Raw genomic sequence first — 27,853 nt, 5'->3', positions numbered from 1 at the left:
TCTGGTGTAGCTTTTTTTTTTAATGTTTATTTATTTTTGAGACAGAAAGACAGAGTGTGACCGGGGGAGGGGCAGAGAGAGAGCGAGACACAGGATCCGAAGCAGGCTCCAGGCTCTGAGCTGTCAGCACAGAACCCAACGCAGGGCTCAAACTCACCAACCGGGAGATCGTGACCTGAGCTGAAGTCGGTCACTTACCCGACTGAGCCACCCAGGTGCCCCTCTGGTGTAACTTTCAAGAGCCAGTGATCACTGCCACCTTCCCTTTTCCTTCTCTAGGAGTTGTAGATACACAGTGAAGATCCACCCTCAGCCTTGGTCACAGAGAGAAGAGGATTTGGAAGAGACACCTGTCCCTCTATCACCCCAGCTGTAGGCATGGAGTAGGAATAAGAAATAACCTTGTCGGGGCACCTGGGTGGCTCAGTTGGTTAAGCCTCCGACTCTTGGTTTCAGCTCAGGTCACGATCTCACGGTTCATGAGTTCAAGCCTCACGCCGGGCTCTGTGCTGCCAGTGTGGAGCCTGCTTAGGATTCTTCCTCTCTCTCTCTCCCTCTCATTCTGCGCCAATGAATAAATAAATAAACTTAAAAAAAAAAAAAAACTTTGTCATTTTTAAGCCACTAAAATTTGGAGGCTGTTTGTTACTGTGGCACAGCCTGGCCCGTGCTGAGTAAGCCCATGCAATACTGTCTCCTGCTGATTATCTTTGGCCTCTGTCCCCGAGACGTGCCTTCTCCCTAAAACTCCCTTAAAGCACTGGCTCCACATTCAAATTTTAAAAGCAGCAGGGGCAGAAGGGAATCTGTCCCCTAAGCAGAGAAGTGGGGACGTGTTCTGGGAGATGCACCCATGCTTTGCCATGCTCCATGTAGCAATCGGGCCGGCTGAAATCCCCACCCAGCCCCTGGAAGGCCCTAAACAGAAACTGCTCCTCACGCTTTTCTCCCATAGTCATTTATTGGCTCTCCTTAATTTTATTCCCCGCTATTAAAGTAGGAACGGCTGGGCTGGCAGACGGAGGGCCGGACTCCCACATCCTGGGAGCACTGCAGGCTGACTATGACCTTGCAGGCCTGGATCTGAACCTCCTCCTCAGGGTGGATGACCAGAGCGAGCAGCCGGTCTGCCAGTCGTGACTCATCCCCAAAAAGGGCTTCGTGCAGCGACTGTTCGTTGTAATGCCACTTCACGGCACGGTAGTGGGGTGAATTCCGGCCCTCACTTAGCCGCTCGGCAAACACCAGGACCTCAAACAGCAGACTCCCTGGCTGTGTGGACTGAAACAGGTTCAGGAAGTTGGCATGCACCTGTGACGGGAGTGGAGCGACAATGGCAAAGAAATCCAAGACAAGTTCTAAAGTTCTTCCATCTTCCGATTGCCTCAGCTCCCCAGTACCTAAGCTTCAGATTCAACTGAATAGGATTTTTGTAGTTTTCCTTTCGTTATCATTCTCTAACACAATGGCAATGTGGTCATGAAACATGAGAGATATGATCATAACATTGATGCTGGGAAATCTGTTGAGTCAAATATTAAAGCTTATCATGTGGTTAATTTTTATAAATATTTTTATTTTGGGGTGCCTGGGTGGCTCAGTTGGTTGAGCATCTGACTTCGGCTCAGGTCTTGATCTCGTGGTTGGTGAGTTCGAGCCCCGCATCAGGCTTGCTGCTGTCAGCTCAAAGCCCACTTTGGATTCTCTGTCCTCCCTTCTCTCTCCCTGACCATCCCCTGCTCATGTTCTTTCTGTCTCACATTTTTAAAAAATATTTTTGTTTTGAGAGAGAGAGAGGCAGAGGGGTAGAGGGAGAGAGAGAGACAGAGAAAATCTTTTTTTTTTTAATTTTTTGAACGTTTATTTATTTTTGAGAGACAGAGCATGAGCAGGGGAGGGGCAGAGACAGAGGAAGACACAGAGTCAGAAGCAGGCTCCAGGCTCTGAGCCATCAGCACAGAGCCCCACACGGGGCTCAAACTCACAAACTGTGAGATCACGCCCTGAGCGGAAGTCAGACGCTCAACCGACTGAGCCACCCAGGGCGCCCCAGAGAGAGAGAAAATCTTAAGCAGGCTCATGCCCACCACTAAGCCCAATATGGGGCTCGATCCCATGACCCTGGATCATGACCTGAGCCAAAATCAAGAGTTGGACGCCTAACCAACTGAGCCACCCAGGTGCCCCAATTTTTTAAAATATGTTGTGTGTTTGACATGAATGTGCATTTACTAACTGTGAAGTGTTCTTTACAATTGTAGGTGTGTCTAGTGGCTCAAGCTTATTTAAGTTATTCACAGCAAATATACCCTTACTAGTTTTTGGTTTTTATCTATTAATTGCTGAAAAAATAATTAAAATCTCCCAAATCTTCCATTGTGGTAGTAGATGTGTCAGTTTTTTTCCTTAGAATGATTCAGCCGTGAAAGGAAGAAAATCCTACCACTTGTGACAACATGGATGAACTTTGAGGACATTATGCTAAGTAAGATAAGCCAGACAGAGAAAAACAGATACTGCATGGTATCACTTATTGGTGGAAACTTAAAAAAAAAAAAAAAAAAAAAAAAAAAAAAAGTCACACTCGGAAACAGAGAATAGAAAAATGGTTGCCAGGGGCTGGCAGTGTAGAAGAAATAGGGAGACATTGGTACAAGGATATAAACTTTCGGTTATACGATAAATAAGGTCTGAGGATCTGATGTAAAACATGGTGATTAGAGTTAATAACACTGTATTATATAATCAAAATTTGCTAAGAGAGTAGAACTTAAATGTTCTCACACACACACAAGGTAAATATGTGAAGTGATAGATATGTTTGCTAATCAACTAGATAATGAGAATCCTTTCACAATGTATTATCTATATTATATCAAATCACCACTATGTACACTTTAAATATCTTACAATTTTATCTGTCCATTATACCTCACTAAAACTGAAGAAAGAGAAAAAAATGTTTCCCTTGTAATTTTATCAAGTTTTTGCCATATAATTTTTTTTTAATTTTCTTTAATGTTTATTATTTTGAGAGAGAGAGAGACACACACACAATGCAAGTGGGGGAGGGGAAGACAGAGAGGGAGACACAGAACCCAAAGCAGGCTCCAGGCTCTGAGCTGTCAGCACAGAGCTGGACGCGGGGCTGGAACTCACAAACAATGAGATCGTGACCTAAGCTGAAGTAGCACGCTTAACCGACCGAGCCACCCAGGCGCACCTTGCCATATAAATTTTGAGGTTATGTTATTAGGTTCATATAAGTTAAGAGTTACTTTATCCTTCTGACCTAATTATTACGTAGTGACCTTGTCTATTCCTAATAATGGTTTTTGTTATAAGCAGCTCTTCTCTAATATGAAAATACCTACATTGCCTTTTGTTTTGTCGCCTGGATTCCTGGCTCTCAGAGTTCAGAAGGCCCTTTAAAGGAGAATCCTCCTCCTAACAAAATGAATTCTATTCTATTGGGAGAATGGAAGAGGGGATGTTTTTCAATATATCTAGTGCAAGGGCGTGAAGAGAAACAAGACGATCTTGTTAGGGCTAAGTCTGCCTGGGGAATCCGTGATTCTTCCTTCCCCAATATCTGAGTTGGTATCCATCAACCCTTCTTCAGTTCCTATCTCACCTGGCAGTTGAGAATATCATAGAGAAGATCATACTTCTGTGCCAGGTAGCTCAGCAATCGAATGGCTTGCACCTGAATAAAAGAAAGAGCAAGACATGAGAAGGCAGATTGCTCTGGGCCCGAGCAGGGAACGCACAAATCTCTGTTCCTCCCTCTAGGTGCTGGTGCAGGGCTGGTCAGGAGTGGCAGGGCCTGGGCCACGGTCCTCAGGCACCTACCTGTGCCAGGATATAGTCCGACTGCAGGATCTCCATCAAGGCAGGCATCACCCGTCTCAGCTGTGGATGCACATAGTCAGGCAGTGGGAGGTTGTTGAGGAGTCTGAGGCCTGCAATGTGCAGCTCCGAATCCCAGATGCTGGAGATCAGTTCCAGGACCTTGATGGAGTGTTCCTGGGGGGTGGGGGTGGGGGGAGAAGGATCTGCTTTTATGTGGTGATCCCCAACACTGTCCCAGACTCTGCCTTCACTCTTCCCTGCCCCACCCATGATGCCTGAGCCAAACCCAGTAGACAACACTCTTGTTATTTGACCTCTTAGGTCACTCCTACCTCCTTTCTCCCCTTGGCTTCTCCTCCACAGAAGTCTTTCCTGGTTCTTAGGCCTAACCTTTTCTTCTCTATCTTCATCTCTCCCTTAGTGATATCATCCAGACTCACAGTGTTAAATACAATTGATGCTGATGCCTTTCAGCTTTCTGTCTCCAACCCAGACCTCTCCCTGAACTCCAGATTCATATATTCAGGTGCCAATTCTACCTCAACCCAGAATGCTTTTTAGAGTGTTTTATTATTTTTGAGAGAGAGAGCATGAGCAGGAGAGAAGGGCAGAGAGGGAGGTGGGGGGGGGGGGGGAGAGAGAGAGAGAGAGAGAGAGAGAGAGAGAGAGAGAAAATATCTTGACCCTGGGCTCATGACCTGAGCCAAAATCAAGAGTTAGACATTTAACCAGCTGAGCCACCCAGGCATACCACAACCACCCCCTTTTATTTACATATACATATATATACATATATATATACATACATATATATGTATATATATACATATATATACATATATATATACATATATATATAATTTATTGTCAAATTGGTTTCCATACAACACCCAGTGCTCATCCCAACAAGTGCCCTCCTCAATGCCCATCACCCACTTTCCTCTCTCCCCCACCCCCATCAACCCTCAGTTTGTTCTCAGTAGTCTCTTATGGTTTGCCTCCTTCCCTCTAACTTTTCCCCCCTTCCCCTCCCCCACGGTCTTCTGTTAAGTTTTTCAGGATCCACATGTGAGTGAAAACATATGGTATCTGTCTTTCTCTGTCTGATTTATTTCACTTAGCATAATACCCTCCAGTTCCATCCACGTTGCTACAAAAGGCCAGATTTCATTCTTTCTCATTGCCAAGTAGTATGCCATTGTATGTATAAACCACATCTTTATCCATTCGTCAGTTGGTGGACATTTAGGCTCTTTCCATAATTTGGCTATTGTTGAAAGTGCTGCTATAAACATTAGGGTACAAGTGCCCCTATGCATCAGCACTCCTGTACCCCTTGGGTAAATTCGTAGCAGTGCTATTGCTGGGTCATAGGGTAGATCTATTTTTAATTTTTTGAGGAACTTCCACACTGTTTTCCAGAGCGGCTGCACCAGTCCACATTCCCACCAACAGTGCAAGAGGGTTCCCATTTCTCCACATCCTCTCCATTATCTAGTCTCCTGATTTGTTCATTTTAGCCACTCTGACCGGCATGAACCACCCCCATTTTTAAAGATTTTATTTTTTAAGTGATCTCTATACCCAACGTGAGGCACGAACTCACAATGCCGAGATCAAGAGTCACATGCTCTGCCAACCTAGCCAGCCAGGCGTCCCTTGCCAGAATGCTTAATAGACCTTTCAAAGTTAACATGTATGCAGTCCCCAAACCTGTTTCTTCCACCATCTTCCCTGTCTCTGCTGTTGGTTACATCGCCCTTCCAATTACTCGGGTCAAAAATCTTTAAAGTGGTCCTCTTTAACTACTGTGCTTTGTTTTTCTTCACACCACTTTTTCCAATCCTTCAGAAAAATCCTGTTGGCTCTACCTTCTAAAATCTATCAACAGTTAAGCTGCTTCTCACCGTCTCCTCTCTACCACCCTGTTCCAAGCCACCATGATTTCTCACTTGGATTTCTGCAAGAGCCTCCTGTCTCCCTGCTTCCATCCTCGCCCCCTGCCTCTATTTTCAGAATAGCAGACGTGTTAGACACGTCACTCTTCGGCTCAAGTCCCTAGTTCGTTCAGGGTAAGAGCTGAAGTCCTTATAGTGGCTTGCAAGGTCCCATATGCTCTGCCCCTCTCTCCCCACCCCCCACCCCTATTTCTTTGACCTCATCACCTATTCTCCTTGGCTCCCGTGGTTGCCATCACAATGGTCTCTTAGCCATTCCTTGAGCATGCCAGATACACACTTATCTTGTTTTTGTGCAGGCTGTTTCCTCTACTTAGAATGCTCTCCCTCCAGGTAGCCATAGCTCCCTCTCTTACCTCCTTGAAGACTTTATGCTAATGCCGCCTTCTCCGTGAGGTCTTCCCTGACCACCCCCTTCTTTAAGACTGCAACCACTCCCGTCCCAGCCCTGTTTATCCCCCATCTTTATTCCATTCCCCACAGCACTGCACGTGCAACATACATATTTTTAAACTTTTAATTTCCAAATAACTATAAATTCTCAGCAAGTTGCAAAAACAGCCCAGAGAGGTCCTGTGTGCTTGTCACCCCGTTTCCCTCAATGGTCACACCTTACATAACTATACACGATACCAAAACGAGGAAATCGGTGTTGGCACAAAGTGTGAGTCTGGCGCTGTGTCATTTTATCACGTGTGTAGATTCACGTAACCACCACTGCTCTCAAGGGATTATGCCATCAGCGGTGTCCCATCACCACAAAGATCTTCCTCCTGGGACTCCATTACGGTCACATTTGCCCCTTCCCACCCAAAACGGCCCAACTACTAATCTGTTTTCCATCTCTACAATTTTTTCACTTTGAGAATGTTACATACATTGAATCACACTTTGGGACCTTCTGAGATTGGTTTCTCACCCAGTGTGATGCCCTTGAGATCCAAGTTGTGGTGTGTGTCAAGACTTCACTCCCTTGTGTTCCCGATTAGCGTTCCATGGCGTGGATTACCAGTTTGTCTAACCATCTATCCATTGAGAGACATTTTGCTTGTTTCTAGCTTTTGACTATTACAGGAAAAGGGGCAACAAATAAGATCGTGTACAGGTTTTTGTGCAGACAGAAGTTTTCATTTCTCTAGGATAAATGCCTAAGAGTGCAATTGCTGGGTTGTGTGGTAAACATATAATTCGTTTTTAAAAGAAAAACAAAAACAAAAAAACCTGCCAAACTATTTTCCAGAATGGCTGCTGTACCATTTCACATTCCCACCAGCAACGCACAAGAGATCCAGTCTCTCTCCGCCTTCGCCAGCTTCTGGTACTGTCACAAATTTTGAGTTTAGAATACTTAATAGGTGTGTCGTGATAGGTTGCCGCAGCGTTAAGTACGTTTCCCTCAGGTCTACCGATTTTAAGCATCTTTTCATGTGCTTCTTTGCAATTCATAGATCTTCTTCAGTGCAATATCGCCACGTCTTTTGCCCATTTTCTACTTAGATTTTTTTAAATAGTGAGTTTCGAGAGCTCTTTATACGATCTAGACAGGAGTCCTTTGCCAGCTATGTGCTTTGCAAATGTTTCCTCCCTGCCTGCAGCTTGTCTTTTCAGCCTCTTAACAGGGTTCTTCACAAAGCAAATGCTTTTAGTTTTGATGAAGTCCAATGTATCGATTTTTTCTCTTATAGATCATGCTTTTGGTGTTATTTCTAGTTCTATGAACCCTTCATCAAGCTCTACGTCCCAAAGATTTTCTCCTTTGAAACTGTATAGGAAGCTCCCATACCAGCTTCCTTACCACCCTTCTTTATTTTTCTCCGTAGCACTTGTTACGTGAAATATACCATAGATTTCACTAATTTGTGTACTGCCTGCCTTGCCCTGCTAGAATATAAGCTTCCACTGGGACCGAGATCTTTCCTGTTCTGCTCACTGTTGTGCCTCCAGTGCTTAAACACAAAGTACTTCATATACATTTGTTGAATGAATAAAGGGATCTTCACTTCCAAGACGTAAGATGCTTGGACTGAGAGATACTACCAAGGACTGAGAATCCCACAAGCTGTACTTTTGTGAGCCATGTAAGAGGGAGGCAAGAATCCTGGAGTGAGGGTCACAGCATTCCCACTGGTACCTGCCTCTCCCTGCCCCAACCCCTTGTTGTCCACTAAGAGCTGAAGGACAGATAAGAGCACATCTGGTGTGGTGTTTCAGGCAGAGGGAACAGCCGGTGCAAGGGCCAGGGAGCAGAAGAGCATGAAATATACAATGCGAATGGCTGGGGCTGGGGCAAGGAAGTGAAGGACTGTGATCTTTATGCTAAGAGCTTTAAGGAAGACCAAGCAGGGGGTTGATGGGACCAGATCCCTCTGGAAAGGGTGGTCTAACTTAGGGAACAGGGGCAAGCTCCATTTTGGACATGCTGAGTTAGAGGGCCACTAGGATGTCTAAGTGGAGCAGCTGGCCATGGGTCTGGAGGTCAAGGGAGTCCCCAGGCTATCGACGGAGATGCAGGAAAGTGCATCCAGATGAAAACTGATTGGCTGCTTTTACTCAGAGAATAGGGATCAGGTCCTCAGGATACGATGGGGAAAGTGTTGCCCAGACCAGCTGCGTCAGAATCTTCTGGGGGGGCTTGTGAAAAACATAGCTCCCCGGCTCAGCTAGAATCTCTAGGTGTGGGGTCCTGAAATCTTCAATGTTAAACAGCTCTGCAGGCAATTGATATGTTTGAGAATTACAGACTTAGGGAAACTGAGAGAGTTGAGGGATAAAGCAGAGGCAGCCAGCAAGTGGAGACCTAGAGACCTTCCCCCCAACCCCCCCAATTTTTTCTTCCTTCCTTTCTTTTTAAGTAGGCTCCATGCTCAATATGGGGCTTGAACTCATGACCTCAAGATCAAGCATGGTCTACTGACTGAGCCAGCCAAGTGCCCCTCCTCAAAAAAGTTTGATGCAAAAAATTTAAAGTGTGAAAATACCAAGTTTTGGCGGGGAGAATGTAATGCAACTGGAATATTCATGCAGAGCCAGTACAGGCTGTAAATTAATACAACCCTTTTTGAAAAGTTGGGCATACCCTTTCATCCAGCCATCCCACGCCTGCATACATACATATCCTAGAGAAAGTCTCCTATATCCTCAAGGGAGATGTATACAAGAATGCTCATGGCACAATGTAGAAACAATTTAAGTGCCTACCCATGGGCAAATGGATAAATACAATCGCAGGATGTTCGTGAACTAGAGCACTATACAGCAGTAGAAAACAAGGAAACAGAGCTACCCACACCAATAAAGATGAATCTTCCAGTGCTGGGGGGGAAGGCAAACCACAGGATACAAACTGCACACTTCCGGATATGTTGAAGCTTAAAAACATCCCAAACTACATTTTGCCTATTATTAACTACCTCGCGTTGCCAGAATGATACCTGAATATATGGTAAAACTATAAAGAAATCAAGGAACAGATGCACAAAATAGAGGAAATAATTGCCTCCGGTTGGGATTGTGGGGGAGGGGAGCAACTGGAGCATCTAAGCTGTTGGTCATGTTAGATTTCTTAGCCTGGGTTTTGGTTACGTGTGTTTTGTTCATAGTTCTTTCTACCGTACACATATAAAATATTTGTAAGTTTTCTATATTTATTTTTAATTAGGAGAGATCACTTGCAGAGAGAAATTTGGAGGTCAAGGAAGAAAGGTTCTTTTTTATGGGACGGTGTTTTTTTAGGATTGGAAGGATTAGAGCATGTTGAATTAATGGGAAGGAGTTGGGGGGGGGCATATCAGACAAAGAGTCTAATTAAGGAAAGAAGTCCTCAAAGAAGGGGATGGGATCCAGTACTGAGACTAACATTGACCACAGACAGGAAGAAAGCCATTTTCCCATGGCATCAGCGGGAAAGCAGGAAAGGATGGGTGTGAAAACAGGTAAGCCTGGGGATGTGTGGTGGCTTGTATTTTCTCTATGTGGTAGTAGTGAAGGCATCAGTGGCCCAGCCACCAGCATCAGACCAACACAGCAGAGGGTGGGCGATATGATAGATCTGGTCTTTGTCCCTGGTTCTAGGCACAGAGCTCCTAAAATCCTTGCATTTGACTGATAGAATGGTGTTTTGCTTTTCATAGTAAGTTCTTCTGCATTACCCCGGAGTTTATGTCAAGCAGGTGACTCTTGTGGATGGTAGATAGCTTCCAGATGGGGATGCTGGTGCCCAGAAAGGCCAAGCCATGATTAAGGGGGTTGAAGAAGGGAGGGGTTAGTGATTGAGTTCAATCACAAATGGCCAATGATTAATCAATCACACCTACATATTGAAACCTCCACACATACCCCTAAACAGGGCTCGGAGAACTTCCAGGTTGGTGGACACATCAAGGTGCCAGGAGGGTGGCTCACCTAGAGAAGGCATGGAAACACTGCACCCTTCCCCCCGCCATACTTTGCTCTATGCGTCTCCTCCATCTGGCTCCTCCTCAGTTTATAATTAACTGGTAAATGTAAGTACAGTGTTTTCCTGAGTTCTGTGAGTCTTCCTAGTGAATTCTCAAGCCAGAGGAGGAAGTCCAAATTTATAGCTAAGTGTACTGGCACTTGTGACTGGCAGGTGACGTGGGAGGCAGTCTCGTGGGACTGAATCCTTTATCTGTGGGGTCTGCACTAACTCCAGGTAGACGGTGTCAGAATGCAGTTACATCATAGGACACCCCATTGGTGTTGTAGGATGGGATGGTATCAGAAAGAACCTTGGGGCTTTCTGCTAGTTGGGGCTCAGAGATACTCCTAGCACCCTAGTTCAGTTTCAGCCTGATATTCAAAGGCTTTTATGATCCTGCCGGGAATCTGACCACCATTTTCTCACTTGATTACAAGGAAAATCAGACCCCAAAACTTCCGGAGCATGACCATTTATTTACCCCATGCCTATTAAAGAACCCACGGTCTGTGGACAGCCTGTGTGGTCCACCCCACCGCTTGCTTTTGCTCACCTGGACTTTAAGCCTGAATTTTCTGATGCCAGAGAAAGCTTTAAGTGTGTTCAGAGCTTGGATTTTGACACTGTTGTCCTTGTCATCCAGCATGGAGCCCACCAATGCGATGTCATCAGTAGTACAAGCAGAGGCCTAGGGTGTGCCAAGAGAGACAGAAGAGGCAGGAGAAGCGGGTGTCCCGGGCCCACAGCCCCCCATGTTACCAAGGCCCCTCAGCACGACCCCTCCCGCCATCAGCCAGAGACAGGTCTCAGGACACAGTCTGTCCAGCCAAGGGGGCAGGGATCGGCCGTAGCCCCCAGGGGCCGGGCTGGTTGGGAGGGACTTCCTGCTTCCTTTCCCTCACCTCGGCCTCCAGCAAGTACACACAGCGCGTGATACTGTGCAGGATCATGCTCTTGGCGTACTCATCCTGTTTGCACTCCAGAGAGTTGAGGAGCCTCCGGAGTTCACCTGAGTCCCGCCCGTGCCGCTCTCGCTCGATTGCCAGGCCTAGACAGCCACCCCAGCCAGGTTGAGGCTGGGGACTCGGGAGTGGTCAGAGAATGGGGTTGGGAAGGGGGGAGTTGGAGAGGGAGCTGGGGACAAGACTGTCTTGCTTTTTCTGAAGCGAGGCCTTCTTGCTACATGCAGGACCGCCACAGACAGCTGAGCTGTGCCCCAGGGCACTTCGTCTAATGATGTATCGTTTGTATCCTAAATGTCATAGTTTTGTGTTTACTATAACAATTTCCTGGCATATGGCAGTCATATGTGGTATTTCGTTATAATCAGTATATGGCAACGATATTCCAACAGATGGCAATCAAAAAGTCTGGCAGAAGGGTGCCTTTTTCTACTCGGCACAAAGTTGTCCTATGGACCGGTGGAGGTTCTGGGCATGTAGGTGCCCCAACCGTTCCCTTAGGAAGAACTGCTGATGCCAAGTTTCCGAGCAGTGGCATCCTGGGGGCTAGAGTGAGTGTCAAATTCGGAGACCTGCCAGAGGAGTCCTGGAGAGCCATCTACTTCCTGGGGACTCTGAGCTAGCATCTCTAGGGCGGGTTTGAGGAAGGTGGAGGAGAGACAGAGGGAGGAGAGAGGAGCTTGGAGGAGTCACCTTTGGGCCCTCCCACACTGGAGGCCTCGGGAGCAGGTGCCTCCTGGGGCAGAGCCCTCTCCCCAGGGCCCGTACACTCACGGGCGATGCAGATTGGTGAGGTGGTGCAGAGGGGCGGTTGGCATTTTATGCCAGCCTTGATGGCCTTGTAGAGCAAGTAGATGAACCCAGCACCTGTGGCCAAGCCCACTACACCCTTGCGGATGTGCAGTTGCCCCAGGCACTGGGGGACACTCATGCCCATGTCTTCAGCGCTGCCTTGCTCCCAGGTGGGAGCTAGGCCCAAGGCACCTGGCAAGAGCCTTCTGGAACCAGAACTCTGGCAGGGCCGGGAACCAGGGTACCAGAATCAGAACCTGGGCAACAAAGGAAACTGGGGAAACAGGATGGAGGGTGGTGATCGGGAAACAAGATGGCCAGGGGCTCTTGGAAGGAGAGAAGTTTCAGCTTCTGAGGCTGTAGGAAATGAAGCTCGAGACTCTAGGGGAATAAAAATTCTGGGGGCAGGAAGGTCCTTCATGTCCCCTTTTCTTTAGGAGAGCCAGGATGGCTGGGCCCCGGTAGGCAGCTCTAGAGGCTTGCTTTCCTCCATTAGAGGGCAGCAGAGGCCCAATTTCTGGGCTTGTTCCTTGGGAAGTTTCTGGGAGGGGTGTCGGGTGTGCCCAACTGGCAACCCTGTTCCCTCACTCCCTGGCCTCTCATCTTTGATTTCTTCACCATGGATTGACTGCTGGGCATCTGGGTGTTTCTGCAGGCAGGGCCCCCTTCCATCAAGGGGAGCACTTTGTAAAGTTTTGCAGCCTTGAGGCAAACTCACCTTCCAGCAACTGTAGTTCCCCCTGTAGTGGGTAGTAATTACCTGTCTGGCCAAAAGTTCTTGAGGGCAGCTCTCTCGGCATCTGCAACATCTGGTAGAGTCCTGTACTTAGTAGGGGCTCCAATCATGACTTCTGTCAAACAGTGTCAAAATCACGACTTTTGTCAACAGTGTCAAAATCCAACCCGGAGTGAGCAAGAATCTGGTTATATAGGCACTCCAGGCCCAACCAGTGTGACCCTGGAGGAGGAAGAGATTGCCCATGTCTGGGTCTCAGTTTGTGCATTTGCAACCTAAGAGGATCCAGATTTAGCATCCTATAACTCCAGGATTAAAACTTGGGTAGGTGTGTGCCTTTAAATGATGGGGGTCTAAGGGGTGGCTGGGTGGCTCAGTCGGTTGAACATCCGACTCTTGATTTCAGCTCAGGCCATGATCTTGCAGTCTGTGGGTTTGAGCCCTGCATCGGGCTCTGGGCTGACAGTGTGGAGCCTGCTTGGGATTCTCTCTCTCACTGCCCCTCCCCTGCTCATGTGCACATACTCTCTCAAAGAAACTTAAAAATAAATAAACGATGGGGGCCTAAATCTGGGAGAACCACAACCCAGTGCCCTGCCCCACCCCTACACAGTGAGATGAGGCTTGAGGCCTCCTGTGGAGAAAATGCCACCATCCCAGAAAATGAGAGTTCGACTTTGGAGGACTTGGTCTCCACCAATAGGATAGGGCAGGTGAGACTAGACCCTTCCCTCTTTCTCCCCTTTCCCTGCTTGTCCCCTCTGGCCTTGCCTCCTAGTACAAAACAGGGAAGTGACAAACCCCAAGCCAGGCTCAGGCCCAGAGCCAGCACTGAGCACCATTGTGCCAGAATAGGGCTTCACCTGCCTGGGTTTAAGCTCCTGTTAGAAGGGTCTAGGTCCTGGGCTACACCTGGACTTGAAGGATGTGAGGAAATAGGAAAGTAGCATCCCCAAGGAGGCTGCAGCCAGCCGGGCCCGTCCTCTCAGAGCCTTCACATTGCACACCCTGGGCTACAGGCAACACTCCTAGGTGGTCATTCTCTTCCTTTCCTCTCTTCTGTCCTCGGCCCTCCTCAAGGGTCATTCCTACCCAACCACTCTACCCAAGTCACCCAAGGTGGGTGACTACATGGACTCTGTGATGAGGGGTGATAGAGGCCCCTGGAGGCCTCCCTGCTGCCATGGAACCACCTGTCATGCCGCATGGACTCCAGGCAGGAAATGGCTGCCTGATGGGACTGCTTTATGTTCTAAGGCTACCTTGGTGGATTTGAGGGTAGATCCTTCAGAACAAAGTTGCTGCCCTTCTCTGGGGTAGAAACCAGGGCTACTGGCCTCTCTAGTCCGTGGGCTTGACTCTGCAACCCTCACTTCCTATGTAAATGCAGCGCTCACCTGTTCTTTAAAGAAAAAAAAAAAAAAGCATCCTCTTTTGGCTTTAACCCAACTCCTTCCTGCTACACCTAAAGCACACTTCTCTTGGTTCTGCTCTCAAATGATACAGAGGGACCAAGAGGCAGAGGCCATGCCCAGAGTGACATTCTCACTAGTCCACAGCACCGTGAAAAAAAAATTACAGAGGAACGTCCATTTGTTGGTGTAAAGTCAATGACCGTCCTTTCTTGGGAACGACTGCTTTTGATTCAGAGGAGGTCTTTCTTATTTTGAGAATTAAAATGCGCTTGCTTTTACGAAATGATAGTGATAATAGATGGTAGTTGTGTTTTGAGTGTTCTCAGGGTGCATAAGTTCAAGAGGCAACTTTGTAGGAACTTGGCTTTTGTTTTCTTATTTTGCTTTCTGTCAAATCCAGACAGAGAAGTCTGAGATTCCATATACGCACAACCAGCCCCAAGTTTCTTTCCTATCCTGACCAAGGCAAAACACGAGGGCTGACCTAGCACACACCTCTCTGCCATCTGCACTGGCTTTCTACTCTCAAAGCTGATGTTCCCATCATGGTAGGTGCAACTTAGTTTAGTGAAGGAGAGTGTGGGCTCGAGCCAGACCACCAGGGTTCAAAACCAGGTTGGCCACTGACTTAGCTTTGCGCTCTCTTTGTCCCCCACTTTCCCCACCTGGAAAATGGTAATAATAATGTCTGCCTCTTGGGATGGTTTGTGAGGATTAAATCCTTGAAACAGTGCCCAGGGCCCATCAAATGTCAACTACAATTACTATTATAAGCAGGTTTCACCTGGACAAAAACGTTGGGTGTGGGAAGGCAGTGAGCACACAGATGATGGGTCTCAGTGATACCTAAAAGACATTCACCTCTACCCGCCCCACCCCTCTTCTCCAGGCTAATCAATCTCAACTTCCCTGACCCATTTAATTGCCTTGAACACCTCTGGAGCCTCTCTGAAGCCCCCCAAAATACTTAAACCAGGAGGACTCTTTCCCCCAGCCCATTCCCCACCTACGAAACCCCAACTACCAAGCTCTGGTAATGAGTGTTTCAACCTAGTTAATTTAAAAAGCCCATTACGCTATTGGCGGCCTACTGTGCAAGACACAGTGCTAGGTCTTTATGGCGGGGGACACTGGAGGGGACCAGCGCTTGCACGCACAGGAGAAACTAAGGGGAAATCAGCCTACTGCATATTGGAACGTTCTCTGGAGTCCGATGGGCTTGGATTTGGGCAAATCCCATAATCTGAGCCTGTGTTTCCTCCTCCGGAATATGGGTTTACTGACACCTACCAACTACCAGGAAGTGCTGCTGTCAGAACTGAATGACAGAATTTATGTTGCGACCCTTGGTGAGCAGGGGGCAATCCATACGTGCGAGCTCCTCCAGGCAGAAAGCCAGAAAGTGGAGAGACGAAAGGCAGAGGGTGCGGCCCGTGCCCTGCCGTGGACCCCACGCTTTCCGAGACCGTCCCCTCCCCAGCTGGCTCTTACCCAGGCCCAGGAACCAGATTCGGGGGCCTCTCTGTAGCTCGTTACTCCAGCGGAAGCCGGGGGACAAGGAGAAACGCGGCGAAAGCACTGAGATTGGCGCCCCCAGAGGAGGAGGGCCGGGTGGGGGGCGGAGGCCGAGCCTTTCCCCGCCCCGGGCCTCCTCGCTTAGCTCCCCCCCTCCCCGGACTACCTCCTCCCCAGGCGCGCATCCGGCGACGGGCACAGGATGTTCTTTCGCTCCCGTCCCCCCCCGCCCCCCCGCCGCCCCCGCTCTCACTTTCCCTTCGCTCCCTTCCCCCACTCCCGCCGCGCCCGGCGCCGGCACCTTGTTTAACCCCTGCTCTCCCGCGCTCCGCGGCGCTCGGGCGCCCCGGGGGCTCCCACCCTTCCCGCCTACCCCCCAGGACGCGGAGCGCGCTCCAGGGCTGCCCGGGAAGGGGCGGGCCGGCCCGGCCCGCGTTCCCGGGATCCATTGGCCCGCCAGGGGTGAAGGAGTGGGAAGGGATCCCAGAGGCCGAAGCCGGCATTCTCCAGACCCCCGCCAGTTCACCGGCGCCGGGCGGGCTGGGGGTGGGGCGCCCGCACTGGAGCGAGCTACGCGCCCGCGGGGGGCGGCCCTGTGGGCGTGGCTAGCTCCGGGACGGGAGGCGGGCGGTAGGGTCGAGGACCCCCAATCTCATCCTCCGCCGGGGTCTGAGTAGGCAGGGGCCAGGGGTTCCAGGAGAGGATGGAGACGGCTCACGCCCCGCATGCACACGTCACTGTTTCCAAGGCAACCGGGGTGGGGGAAGCGGGCTGGAGAAGGAGAGACCTTAGAGAAAGGAGGCTACTGGAGGCTTTGGGACCCAGGTGGGGGTGGGGAGTCTGCGGGGGCGGGCTTTTCAATCTGCTTCCTCACTCGCTGATGCTGCAAGAAACCGAAGGGAGGACCGGTTCTGTTCATTCAACAAACGTTCATTGAGCTTGCGCTCTGCTGGGCGCCATGCTTAGGCGCTGGGCTATGGTGGCTCAGGGTCTGAACCCTGCCCTCACCCGTTATTGTTAGTTGGGGTAGGATGGCCTTGCGCCCCGGGTCACGTCTGTGGAACCAGTGTAATGATTAAAAAGTGTTCCAGTATGGGGGGGAAGGCTAGTTAAGGAACTTTGTCCCCCAATTCAGGGAAGGCTCCCAGCGTGCAGGGAATGAAGACCAACTATTGTCTGATCACTATGCAACAGGCACTTTTTTGGGCCCTTTGTATTCTCTGTAATCTTTGCCCCTCATTTTGCAAGGTAACTATCACTAGTGACTTTTACAGATGAAGACACTGGTTCAGAGGTTGAGAGAGTTGTCCAAGGCCAAACAGCTAAGTGTTGGAATCCAGATCCAGGCTTATGTGGCCTCCAAAGTCAAAGTGTCCTATCTCATGCTCCCTTCTCTAAACAAATAGATTATATTAAATAAATAAATGAAAGATACTATCCCTGCCATGAAAGAGATTATAACCAATGGGGTTGAAAATATTACGGGACATAAGTAAGCGATAAAATAGAGAAGAGATTGAAGGCAGCTCACAGGGCTCAGAGGGAAGTTGACAAAATGATCGAAATGGCTTGTAGAGTATCAGAGCCTTCCTGCAGGAGGTAGATGTTGAAATGTTGGGGGTCAGGATCACCAGGAGGGAGAGAGAAAGTGTGTGCGTGCGTGTATGTGTGCGCGTGTGTGTGTGATCTGCTGCCAAGAAAGAGAACAGTCCACGGGCATCAGACCAGGGACCCAGAGTTAGGCAGGCTGCAATCTCCAATGGTGAAAAGATCGGTCTGTAAACCCAAAGTCACTGGTTGCGCCCACTCACCTTTCTGCCTTCCACCCTCCTCAGTGATTTTCTGTGTCTTACCAAAGCAGAGGATCCCAGCAGGCAGCTGCACTCATTCATTTCACTGTGCACTCAAGGTCTTTGCAGTTGGCACCTCGCACAAACTCCCTGATGCTAACTTGGATGTCAGCTTCTCCCTTCCCCACCCCTCTCTGAAGATTTGGTAAATAAAAAATAGGGACTTTTCAAAACAAAAGGGCCTGAGCGAGCATGAGGAACCAACAGACTCCAGGGTAATGGGGTCACCAAGTCAGCACAACCAAGTGGATAGGTCATTTGCTGCCCTTCTGCTATGTAACAGGCCCAGGGCTGGACTCTGTGGTCTGGGCGCACCATGAATTAATCTGGGCCCCTTCTTATGGAGCACACAGGCTAACAGCTGGTATGCCCAGCGTTTGAGGAATCTGAAGCTGAAAACATACACACTAAACAGCGTTTTAGAAAGATTATTCCAGTAGGAGAAAGGAAAATCCTAGGTCAGAAAGGACAGTGTGACAGAGGCTGTGGGAATTTGGGCCAAAGGTGGAATCTATGGGGATAGAGAGGAAGCGGTGAATGTGAAAAATAAGGAACGATACATCTTGTAATAAAAGCAACAAAGGGAAGAATTTGGTAGTGGATCAGATACAGGATGGGGAAGGAGAGAAAATAGTTAAAAATTAACCCACCTTGGTGGTGAGTCCGGGGGATGGGAGAGCCCACAGTGGGTAACGGGGAAGAGCTGGTGTGAGGGACAGGAGGATGAGTTCAGTCACTTCCAGGCCATGTGAGGGCAAGTGTCCTGTAGGTGACTGGACTTGGAGAAGGGCAGTGGGCTGTCTTTTGAGAGTGTCCCTGTCACTACAGGTGTGCAAACAGCTCCAGAACCATCACTGGCCTGGGATATCCTGGACTGATTTCATATACCAGGGAGAAGATTGGAGTTGACAACATTGAGGTTACCTCCTGGCTGGGAGATTCTGTGAGCTTTGGCTGGGCGAGCACACATGTGGGAAATATGACTCTATGTGTGGGAAGGGGGTCCGTGGCCCAGGCCTGCATTGGCATCCATTTCCTCAGAGGATGCCAGAGATGCCATCAGATGGCCCAGGGGCATGAGGCCCAGGTGAGGCACTTCAGCTGCCTGGGGTCCCTCCCCCAGCCCCACCCTCAAAGGCCCTGGAGCCCAGGCCTGTGCTGACTGCCAGGGCCTTTCCTGGAACTCAGCAGAGGACGGAGCCCCTCCCTGCCAGCCCTGGCACACGCCAGGCACAGCGTGTCCCCTGGGGCACCTTGCAGACACCCCAGGAGGCTGGGGCGTGGGACAGGTCTCCACCTCCAGGAAGAGTCCTGCCCTGGGCTGTCATCCTCACCAAGGCCCTACCAGACCACAGGGGACAGCAGGCACAGCAGAGGAAGGAGAAGCTTTGTGGCTGGGTGGCAGGATTCATGGGTCTTTGTTGTGGCTTTGGGTGGGAGGGTGGGGAAGGCAGAAAAGCAGGGTCTCAGGCTTCAAAGCACCTCCCCACCTGCTTCTCCCTCCCTCTGAGGAAATCTTCAGGGGCCTCGTGGTTTTGAGGGGAGGGGACAGGAAGAGACTCTAAACTCTGGGTCAGCCAAGGACAGAGGTGGAGGAGATCTTCTTGCCCTATATCCCATTTTCTCTCAGCATCCTCTTCCTGTGCTCCCCGCCACCCTAGAACAAATTTCTACCTCCATCTGCCGCTATGAGTTACATCCCCCACACCAAGACCTCCAGGGGCCTCCCAGAGTAGTGGGCTTTGGGGAAAACGGGCCTTGTACACAGAAGCTGCAGGCCGGGCCACACCTGCGCAGGGGGGCAGGAGGACAGCTCCCCTCCCAGATGGGCCGAGGCTGCTCAGCTCGGGCTGGGGGGCCGATCGACGCTGGAACGCAGGGGCGAGAAGGCAGAGGGATGCTCACAGGGGCCACGTAGAGGTCCCGCGCGGCAGGCAGGGGCAGGCAGGGGCGGGAGCCGGGGAGCCGGCGGTACGCCCGCACCCCCCCCCCCTCCTCCCCCGGGCTCGAGGGAGCCTCCGAGAGTCGGGTCGTCGCTGACCGCAGGCTGCAAGAGCGGTTGATCTGGTGAGCGAGCACACCCACTTACCCAGCTGCTGAGTCAGGCTGTTCTCGCTCCCCGCTCGCCCGCCCGCTCGGGACATTGTGTTCCAGCCCCGGCGCGCTGGCACCGGGCCCAGGCGCTCACACCAGCCTCCTCGCCCTGTTTGTGCTCGCGGCTTGCGCTCGGCGCGCAGCCTCCCCGCCGCCGCAGCCCTGCGAGTGCGCGCTGGGGCCCGGCCAGGGGCGGCCGGGGGGCTGGTGCGGAGCCCCGGCGACGCGCACCCGGCCCGCGGGGCCCCGCAGCCCAGCCCGGGCGCCAGCCTTACGTACAGCACCCAGACCTCTCCAGCCCCCACCTGAGCCCTGCTGTGGAAGCCCGGGCGCCACACTTGGGGGGGGGGGCAGGTGTCGATAGCTCCTCGAGGGAGAAGGAGCCGCCCAGGCTGCCGCCCAAGCCCCGCTAGCGCTCGGTCCCGTCTGGAGGAGGATAGCTTGGGAGCGCGCCAGCCCCACACTTGGAAGACCTGGGATGCAGTCACGTGACAACGGAAGCCCGCTGGAGGGGGGCTGATTCAAGCGATCCCCCCCACCCCCACCCCACCCCCGCCACGAGGAGCCTCCTCCTTCTCGTGTCTCGGACCCTCTTCCCCGTCCGCTCTTCGCACCAGCCTGGAGACTCCAGGGATTCCCAAGGGCTGGCAAACCAAGCCCAGCCCTTTGGGAGAGCTTGGGAAACCCCTGGCAGGACGCCGGCAGTACGAAGAGCCCGGGAGCAGACGGCAGGGTGGAGAAGACGACCCCGAACTGGAACGTGACCCCTCCCTTTGTTCCAGCCCCAAACCCGGATTTATTCAGAGCCACGTTTTCTCTTTACCCATCCATCTACAGAAAGACGTCATTGAGTGCAGTTCCTGAAGGTTCCGCCGTCCCCAAACCAAGGAGGGGACAAAGGGCTGACATACTGAGCATACCATATGGAAGGCTCTGTTGGGTCGTGCTAACGATGTCAGTAGAAAGTTGAAGACACAATTCCTAAAGTCCTTTTCGTCTCCCACCTTCCAACCTCCGCAGTGTGCTGTGCCATTTCTGCTGCCAGCGGTGCCCATGCTCCGAGGCTACCCATCTCTTCAGCTCCAGCTCAGAAAGCCCGCTTGAAACAGCGCCAGCCAAATCTGATTCCTCTCCCCTCCCAATGCCCGGCACATTCAGTCTGTACCTTTCTCACGGCACAGCGTGTGGCCTGTCTCGTATTCTAGTGATCTGTTTACTAATCCTGTTCTTCTAACCAGATTAAAAAGTCCTTGAGGCGGAAACAAAGTCTGCCTCTTTGAGCCCCCTCCCCCCCCCATCACTTGAGCTCATCCCCCACAGGCCAAGTTTGGCACTGGAGTTGATGTTCAGTAAACGTTGGGTGTATTGAAATGATTTCCTGCCCTTGGGCAGTTTGCAGACCAGTTGAAGAGACAAACACACAGCTCGTGAGGTTAAATAATAACCCAAGCCAGCAGGTGGTGAGTACCAAATGTTAAGAGCTATAGGGACTCAGGAAGGAGGTGGTGATATGGGAGAAAGATCCCAGGAGGTTCTAGGCCTTGGGCTGTGTGTGTGGAGGAGGAGAGAGGAGGCGTGGAGGTGACTCATTCTGGTTGACATCACCACAAACCAGCCTTCATGCTAGCCACTTTACATGCATTATCTCTAATATTTAGGTGGAGGGAGGGGGGTAGGTTTGGAAGGAGTGGAGGGAATGGTGCCCAAGCCAGACCTGCCCAGAGCTTAACCAGAGCATAGAGGCAGCCTTGGATCTGGGCTCCCCACCCTCAGTTCACGGGCACTGCCTGTTCCCTGGCCTGCCACGCCTGCACGCTACACCCAAGAGAGCTGCCCAGCTCTGGATGCACTCTGGTCCCACCCTGGTGAACAACTGGCTGTGTGATCTTGGGCAAGGCACTTCCTTCCCTACACCTCACCGCCATTTGTACCTCTGTTGCAGCGCTTATGGGCCGGGGAGTCTGTGAGTTAGCGTCCTGGCGGCCACGCGACGCTTACCACCTCCCCTCATGTTATCTGGGCTGCTGTGGCTGCCTAAACCCCCAGCCCTCTCTCCCTCCCCCACTCGCTGCTCCCTCCCCGTCTGGAGCTGCTGAGAGGAACACTGGGTACAGAGTGTGAGCAGGGATAGTAGGTTTCCTGTGGTTGCAAAAGGAACATCGGGACTTTCCCTGCGGTGCCCAAACTGTGGGAGAAGTGGGGGAGGAGGAGGCAGGGCCAACCTCGAAGGAACCTCTGCTCCCTTCCCTCCCCTCCACGCTGCTCCCAGCTCTCCAAAAGGCTGGTACAGTTTGTTACGCTGGGGCCGGAATGTACCGTGTGTTTCATATGGCCTCTGTCCAGTCCTACACTGGCCGCTTTATATTTATACTTTCTTCTTCAGCTGTGGCATCCTGCTGTCAGTCAGTCACCCCTGCTCTCATCTGCCCACCTCCCACGTGGGGTCTGGACCCCACCAAGAATCAGTCCTTGGGTTCCAAACTCTTGTGGTGGGGGCGGGGGTGCAGAGAGGACCCTGGAGGAGAAAAGCTGGACTCCAAAAGGGTAAAACCCCCAGTCCTCTTTCTCTCTCCCATCACCCAGCCCTGCAACTGCCTCCAAGGTCATGGACTCCGATTTAGGTCTGAAGGTTCTCTGGGCCTTTGAGGTCCATCCTCTGTTCCTTGCCACTCTTGTTTTCCCGAGCACTTCAGCAATACTCTTAAACCCAGCTGGACAAGTGAGCTGAAGGCTCTATTTAAGTTGCCTCCCCCAAAGCTTGGCAGACCTGTTAATCTGTGATCCTCCCCCATCAGTAGCAGAGAACACGGCAGAGGTGGGCCTGGGGTGGGGGTGGGGGGTGGAAAAGGACCCTCCCCACCCTCCAGGAATCACACATTCCTAATAGAAGCTGTGAAATGGAATTTGACACTTGGTGACTTAGTGATTTTCTGAGTCATGACCAGTTTAACCTCCTCAAAGTGGCTTCAACATTCAGAGACTGACCTGGCCTTCTTCCCCTAGGAATTTGTGATATTATTATTCACAATAATAGGAAACTGAGGTTCAGAGAAGTGACAGAGCTGGGATTCATATTTGTCTGACATCAATGCCAGCATTTCGTCTCCTTCTCCTCCCCCTCCTCCTTCTTTTTCTTTGCCTCCTACTCCTCCCCCCTCCTCCTTTTTCTTTCTTCTTCCCTTTCCTCTTCCTCTTCCTCTCCTTCTCCTCCTCTTCCTCCTCCTGCTCCTCCTCCTAGAGAGAGAGCGCGCACAAGTGAACGGGGGAGAGGGGCAGAAGGAGAGAGAATCTCAAGCAGGCTCCACACTCAGTGCAGAGCCCAGCAGAGAGCTCCATCCCACGCCCCCAGCACCATGACCTGAGCAGAAATCAAAAGTCAGACGCTCAACCGACTGAGCCAGCCAGGTGCCGCCAATGCCAGCATTTCTAAATGGTCTGCTAGGCTGCTTAGACCATGCACCTAAATTGTAAGTCCTCCATTGCTCAAGCCTCAGTTTCAGTCCCTTCTTTCTCAAGTGATTCCAAAGACTCTGCCTCCTGGGAGTCCGTGCGTGCCTTGAGGTATAACTGTTTCCGGCCCATTTGACAGGCTGGAAGTGTAGGGGCCCTGGAGGAGGCTGAATGGCAGAGCTGGATGGTCAGGCTTGCTGGCTGAGGGCATCCTCCGTTGTCCCTCTGCCAACTGGCACGCCTGCTGCCACTTACCACCCCCTCACCTGGGAATAAACTTTGCCTTGTTGTATTGGTCTGGCATGGGGTCCAAAAACCAGAGCCTGAGTCTCTGAACTCAGGTCTGTCTGTGGCACCCAGCGACATGGCGGCATGGTCTCTGTTAGGACCCATTTATGGCAGCACTTTGGGAGAAATCACCACCGTCATGTCAATCCCCGGGGTTTGTGTCAGGCCACGTACGTTTCACCTACATGTCCCAACTCGGCGTGATCTTAACGTTCCTCTACCGTGAAGAGAAGAGCAGTCACTTTCCCGATGGGAAACGTGAGGCAAGAGCAGCTGGGTTGTTCACCCAGAGGCAAGAAACTTGGTTTGTGACGGTGCGATCTCGGGTGCTTCGTTTCATAACACGGGGCCTCTTCCGAGCTAAGAGAGGAAGAGTTTCCCAAGACGTCCCGAAATCTCGTGACATGTGGCCTTTCACCCAGCTCTACCACCGTAGGAAGGGACCACATTGTCCACGCCACCCTTATCTACCCCCAGAGGCTGAAGCAAGGGCACCAGACATCCTGTAGTGAGTCGGCCTGTCCCGGTCTCTGGCTTCCTGTCTTCTGCGGCTCTCATGGGCACATTTTGTCCCCTCTGAGCCCAGTTCTTCCTCTTTCATCCTTCTCTCTGTCTTTGCTCACTGAGAGCCCTGTTTCTAAGCCTCCATCCATCTGTGTTTGCTTTTCTTTTTGCTGTTTATGTGTTCATTCTCCTGGGAAGTTTCCTAGGGTCCCAACTGACATCGACTTGTTTCCGAGGAAGCATCTTCCATTCCTACCCCCACTTGAGCTCTTCCCCTTCCCTCCAGCTCTGCCAGTGTCAGGTCGCTGAGGTTCACGTGTTCAGTGGGTACTTAATGAACACCTACTGTGTGCTCCAGGAATTGTGTTCATTCCTGGGGGCCCAAAGTCTAAAAACTGTGCTGGAGCGTCTGTTAATCTCTTACTGTTTGCACCAGGCACTGTGGTTTATCCTGGTGGCACAAAAGCTGGTCATTGCCCTTGAGGGATCTCTGGCCTACTCGGGAAGGTGCACAAAAATAGATCATTATAGTGCCCTGGGAAGTTGGGGACTGGAGGTGGCCAGAGGGGTCAGGGAGGGCCCCTCTGGGGAAGCCAGTCTGCGAGTCTGAAAGGAGCTAGCCAGGCAAAGTAAGGGTACAGGGCATTCCAGGTGGAAGGAATAATGTCTATAAAGGCACACTGGCATGAAGCAGCCTGTGTTCTCCGGTGGGCACTTTGAGTTGTTTGGTCTGGCCTGGACATGGAGTACAGGTTAGGGAACCCAGGGAGATGAGGCCAGAGACAGGCAGGCCCAGATGGTGCAGAACCTCATGTTCCAGCAAGAGGGCTGACCTTTATCCTGGAGCAGCCGGAAGCCCAAGCAGCCTCATGGCTCCCCGCAGCCTGGGAGCTTTGGGGCTGGGCCTGGGCCAGGCCCAAAGCCCTCTCTTGAGCCCTCATTAACCCACATTTACTGCCCTTTGGCTTAGTGAGGCCTGTCGGAGAGTCAGACACTGGAAAATAATGCTGTTTTTAAAGCACGATCATTATTCATTCATAAATGTTTAGCAAGCTCTGATGTTTGCCAGGTGCTGCTTTGAACGTTGGGAATGGGTCCTTGAACCCTACAGGGATCCTCGCTCTCAGGAAACTTACCTCCTTGGCAGTTGGAGAGGTAGGATAGGCCATAAACAAATAAACACATAAAACAAATAAATGAGAAGGATAATTTCAGATCCCCAAAACAGAGCGATGCAATTGAGGGGAATGGGGTAGTCTGGGTAGTCAGGCAAGGCTGCTCTAAGGAAAGTTAAGTTTGAGCTGAGATTAAGATGATGAGAACAGATCAGTGTGTGTGAACATCTACGGGCTGAGGGTTCAGGTATAGGAAACAGCACTTGTGGGGTGCTTGTGTGGCTCTGGCAGTTAAGCGTCCAATTCTTGATTTTGGCTCAGGTCATGGTCTTGTGGTTTGCGGGATCAAGCCCTGTGTGGGGCTCCAGGCTGACAGCACGGAGCCTGCTTGGGATTCTCTCTCTCTGCCCTTCTGTGTCTTTCTCTTTCTCTCAAAAATAAATAAACTTAAAAAAAAAAAAAATGGAAACAGCACAGGCAAAGGCCCTGAGGCAGTAAGGAGCATGGTGTTTTCCAGGTTTAGAAAAAAACGTTGGGTTCAAATTCATTACTCTGTAGCAATTCTATGCAAGGATTATTGTACCCATTTGGTCGAGATGGAAACTGAGGCTCAGAATGGTTACATTTCTTGGCCCAAATCATAACTGGTGGTACAAATTTTGGTTCTAAAGCCACTGTTTTGTTTTGTTTTGTTTTGTTTTGTTTAAACCAAAGTATCAAGTACAGCAACCGTGTGTCCTAAATCATTTGGGAAGATCCAATTTCCAAAATTTTGTCTCGTTGTTCTCTAGATATCCATCATGGACATTCTCCGTCCCAAATCGTGACTTTGAGCCCCGTCTCTGCCACGTACTACCGGTGGGATCCTAGGACAAGCACTTCATCACCATAAGCCTCAGTTTCATCATCTGTAAACAGGCAGAGTAATAATTCTGATAATTGAGGCTTGCTGAGAGGATTAAGTGAGATAATCCATGTCAGAGTCAGTATAGTGCCTGGAACATGGCACACGTCCAATTCATTCAATTCGTGATAGTTTTGTACTGTTACCTTGGGAAACTGAGGTCACCTACAGAATGGTCCTGCTGCCATGCGAGAGGCCTCTGAAGCATGAGCCAGGCAGGGGAGCAGTGGGAGGAGAGAGAGCAGGAGAGGGCGGCCAGGGGGGCCTCTTCCCTGTACTCAGCCGCTTACTCCTTGAGCTGGGATCCCACACTGACACATCTTGTACTTCCCGTTTCCAGGGAAATTCCTCGCCACTGGACCGCACCCGCCCTTGAGGACCTCCCCATCTCTTTGGGCAGAGCAGAAGCCAGACAGAGCAGGGGACTGTGAAGTGACAATCCTCAGCCCTGTGTGTGCCAGGAGCCCCCGAGGGGCAGGCACCACACTGCAGGCGGGCAGGGGCCGCAGAGGAGCGTGGTGTGGGCTGCTGGGACAGAGCTCCTCTCAGAGGAGGTGGGGACCCCGTGGAGTACGTGACTCGTGCCCTTCCAGGCTGCACGCTCCAGTTAGCAGGACAGAGACCCCTCCCCACCCATCTCCAACCTTCCCAGGCTTCCTGCTCTGCTGGGAGGCCCTGTCACCACACACACACATACTCTCTCTCTCTCTCTCTCTCTCTCTCTCTCTCTCTCTCTCTCTCTTGCACTCACACCCCCCTCCCAGGCACCCCTGAGAGGACCAGCTGCAGCTGGGAGGTGGGGGTGGGGAGAGTACTGCCAGGGTTCTCAGATCCCTAGCCTCCCTCTCCCACCCCTCCCTCGCCCCCAACTGCTGAGCTGCTTCTAGGTTTAAAGCAAAACATGAATCTGTCCTTCCTGCTGTTCAGTGGCAGCAGCCCTGCCTGGAATTATTTTTAGCATGGATGCAGGGAAGGCACAGTTCTCCTTGACTTTCACTGGGGACATCCCCCACCCCCCAGCCAAGACTTGGCGGGGGGGAGGAGTGGGGGGAGGTCAGTACGGAAACCCCCCTCCCAGAAAGGGGAAATGGGTGTGTTTTCTGTTCCTTCAGCTCACCAGAACAGGAGTTGTAGTCAAGCTTGGGGTTGTGCTGATGGGAAATTCTAGGTTCCAAAGCCCATGGGTTCCACCCCACCTTTGTCTGTGTCCCCCTAAGTCTGAGAAGCAGGAAGTGCATGATGTCTGCAGCCGAGATGCCCAATCTGTGGGTGTTGGGGTCCAAGGGGAGCCACTTGGTTACACCCAACACTGTGGACTAACGACATAGGGACACCTATGGGTGCAGGGTGTGGTGTTTACACGGGTGCTTGCTTTATAATTGATTAAACTGAGCATGTCTGTTCTATATATTTCTCTGCGTGTGTCTTTTAATTTTTTTTTACGTAGGCTCCACGCCCAGCCTGGGGCTCGAACTCACAACCCCAAGATCAAGAATCACATGCCCTACTGACTGAGCCAGCTAGGTACCCCAAGTATGTGTGTCTTTTAGATACTAGCATTACTTCATTGAGGTATAATCTACATATAGTAATAGCACAAATCTTAAGTTTAGAGCTTAATGACTTGATAAGTGTATATACCTGTGCAACCATCACCTAGATCAAGATCTGGACCATTTTCAGTACCCCTAAATTCCCGTGTGCCCCCTCCTAGTCAATCTCTGCCCCCCGGGGGGGGGCAACCTCGATCTGATTTGTACACCATAGATTAGTTTTGTGCGTGTGTGCACGCATACGCGTTTTACGAGGTTCAAAGAAATACAGCTGCTATCATAGGAGAGGGAAGTGGGCAATAAAATCTTTAATGTGAAAAGGGGGCCTCAAAAAAGGAGGTTAATCCTGAATTAACTAAGGAATCACTGGCATGGGAAACAGGAGGTTCCAGAACCAGCCCAACCTCTCAGGATTGGAACAAGAGGT

At 51.0% G+C, this 27,853-nt stretch overlaps 1 protein-coding gene and 1 long non-coding RNA gene across 5 annotated transcripts; one reads left to right on the top strand and one right to left on the bottom strand.

Moving 5' to 3' along the window:
* Positions 1 to 916: 916 nt before the first annotated feature.
* On the bottom strand, positions 917 to 15,838 carry ARMC12 (armadillo repeat containing 12). Of its 3 annotated transcripts, none has more exons than XM_042986199.1 (7): positions 15,645 to 15,829; positions 11,904 to 12,960; positions 11,151 to 11,296; positions 10,802 to 10,936; positions 3,853 to 4,026; positions 3,635 to 3,706; positions 918 to 1,311 (listed from the first exon to the last, which is right to left on the bottom strand). In XM_042986199.1, exons 2-7 carry the CDS (start codon positions 12,145 to 12,147, stop codon positions 979 to 981), a joined length of 1,104 nt encoding a protein of 367 aa, XP_042842133.1. In that variant the 5' UTR covers positions 12,148 to 12,960; positions 15,645 to 15,829; the 3' UTR covers positions 918 to 978. The 3 variants fall into 3 exon arrangements, with proteins under 3 accessions (XP_042842135.1, XP_042842133.1, XP_042842134.1); XM_042986200.1 differs by having other exon boundaries at positions 11,985 to 12,960; positions 15,645 to 15,826; XM_042986201.1 differs by lacking the exon at positions 3,853 to 4,026 and having other exon boundaries at positions 917 to 1,311; positions 15,645 to 15,838.
* A 5,145-nt stretch (positions 15,839 to 20,983) lies between these two features.
* LOC102970136 lies at positions 20,984 to 26,626 on the top strand. Of its 2 annotated transcripts, none has more exons than XR_006217605.1 (3): positions 20,984 to 21,072; positions 25,761 to 25,827; positions 26,214 to 26,626. It is a non-coding gene; the product is annotated as an uncharacterized LOC102970136 (long non-coding RNA). The 2 variants fall into 2 exon arrangements; XR_445464.3 differs by having other exon boundaries at positions 25,761 to 25,892.
* The last annotated feature ends 1,227 nt before the right edge of the window (positions 26,627 to 27,853 follow it).

This window comes from Panthera tigris, chromosome B2 (assembly GCF_018350195.1).
Source record: "Panthera tigris isolate Pti1 chromosome B2, P.tigris_Pti1_mat1.1, whole genome shotgun sequence".
NCBI classification, from domain to species: domain Eukaryota; kingdom Metazoa; phylum Chordata; class Mammalia; order Carnivora; family Felidae; genus Panthera; species Panthera tigris.
This window is presented reverse-complemented; position numbering and strand designations above follow the sequence as displayed.

Bases quoted from the DNA above. Each gene is read 5' to 3' on its own strand.
- ARMC12 (XM_042986199.1), bottom strand. From the start codon at position 12,147: ATGGGCATGAGTGTCCCCCAGTGCCTGGGGCAACTGCACATCCGCAAG. The intron at 10,937-11,150 runs GTGAGGGAAAGG...GGCACACCCTAG, and splicing joins TGTACTTGCTGGAGGCCGAG to GCCTCTGCTTGTACTACTGA. The intron at 4,027-10,801 runs GTGAGCAAAAGC...CCCACCCCCCAG, and splicing joins AATTCAGGCTTAAAGTCCAG to GAACACTCCATCAAGGTCCT.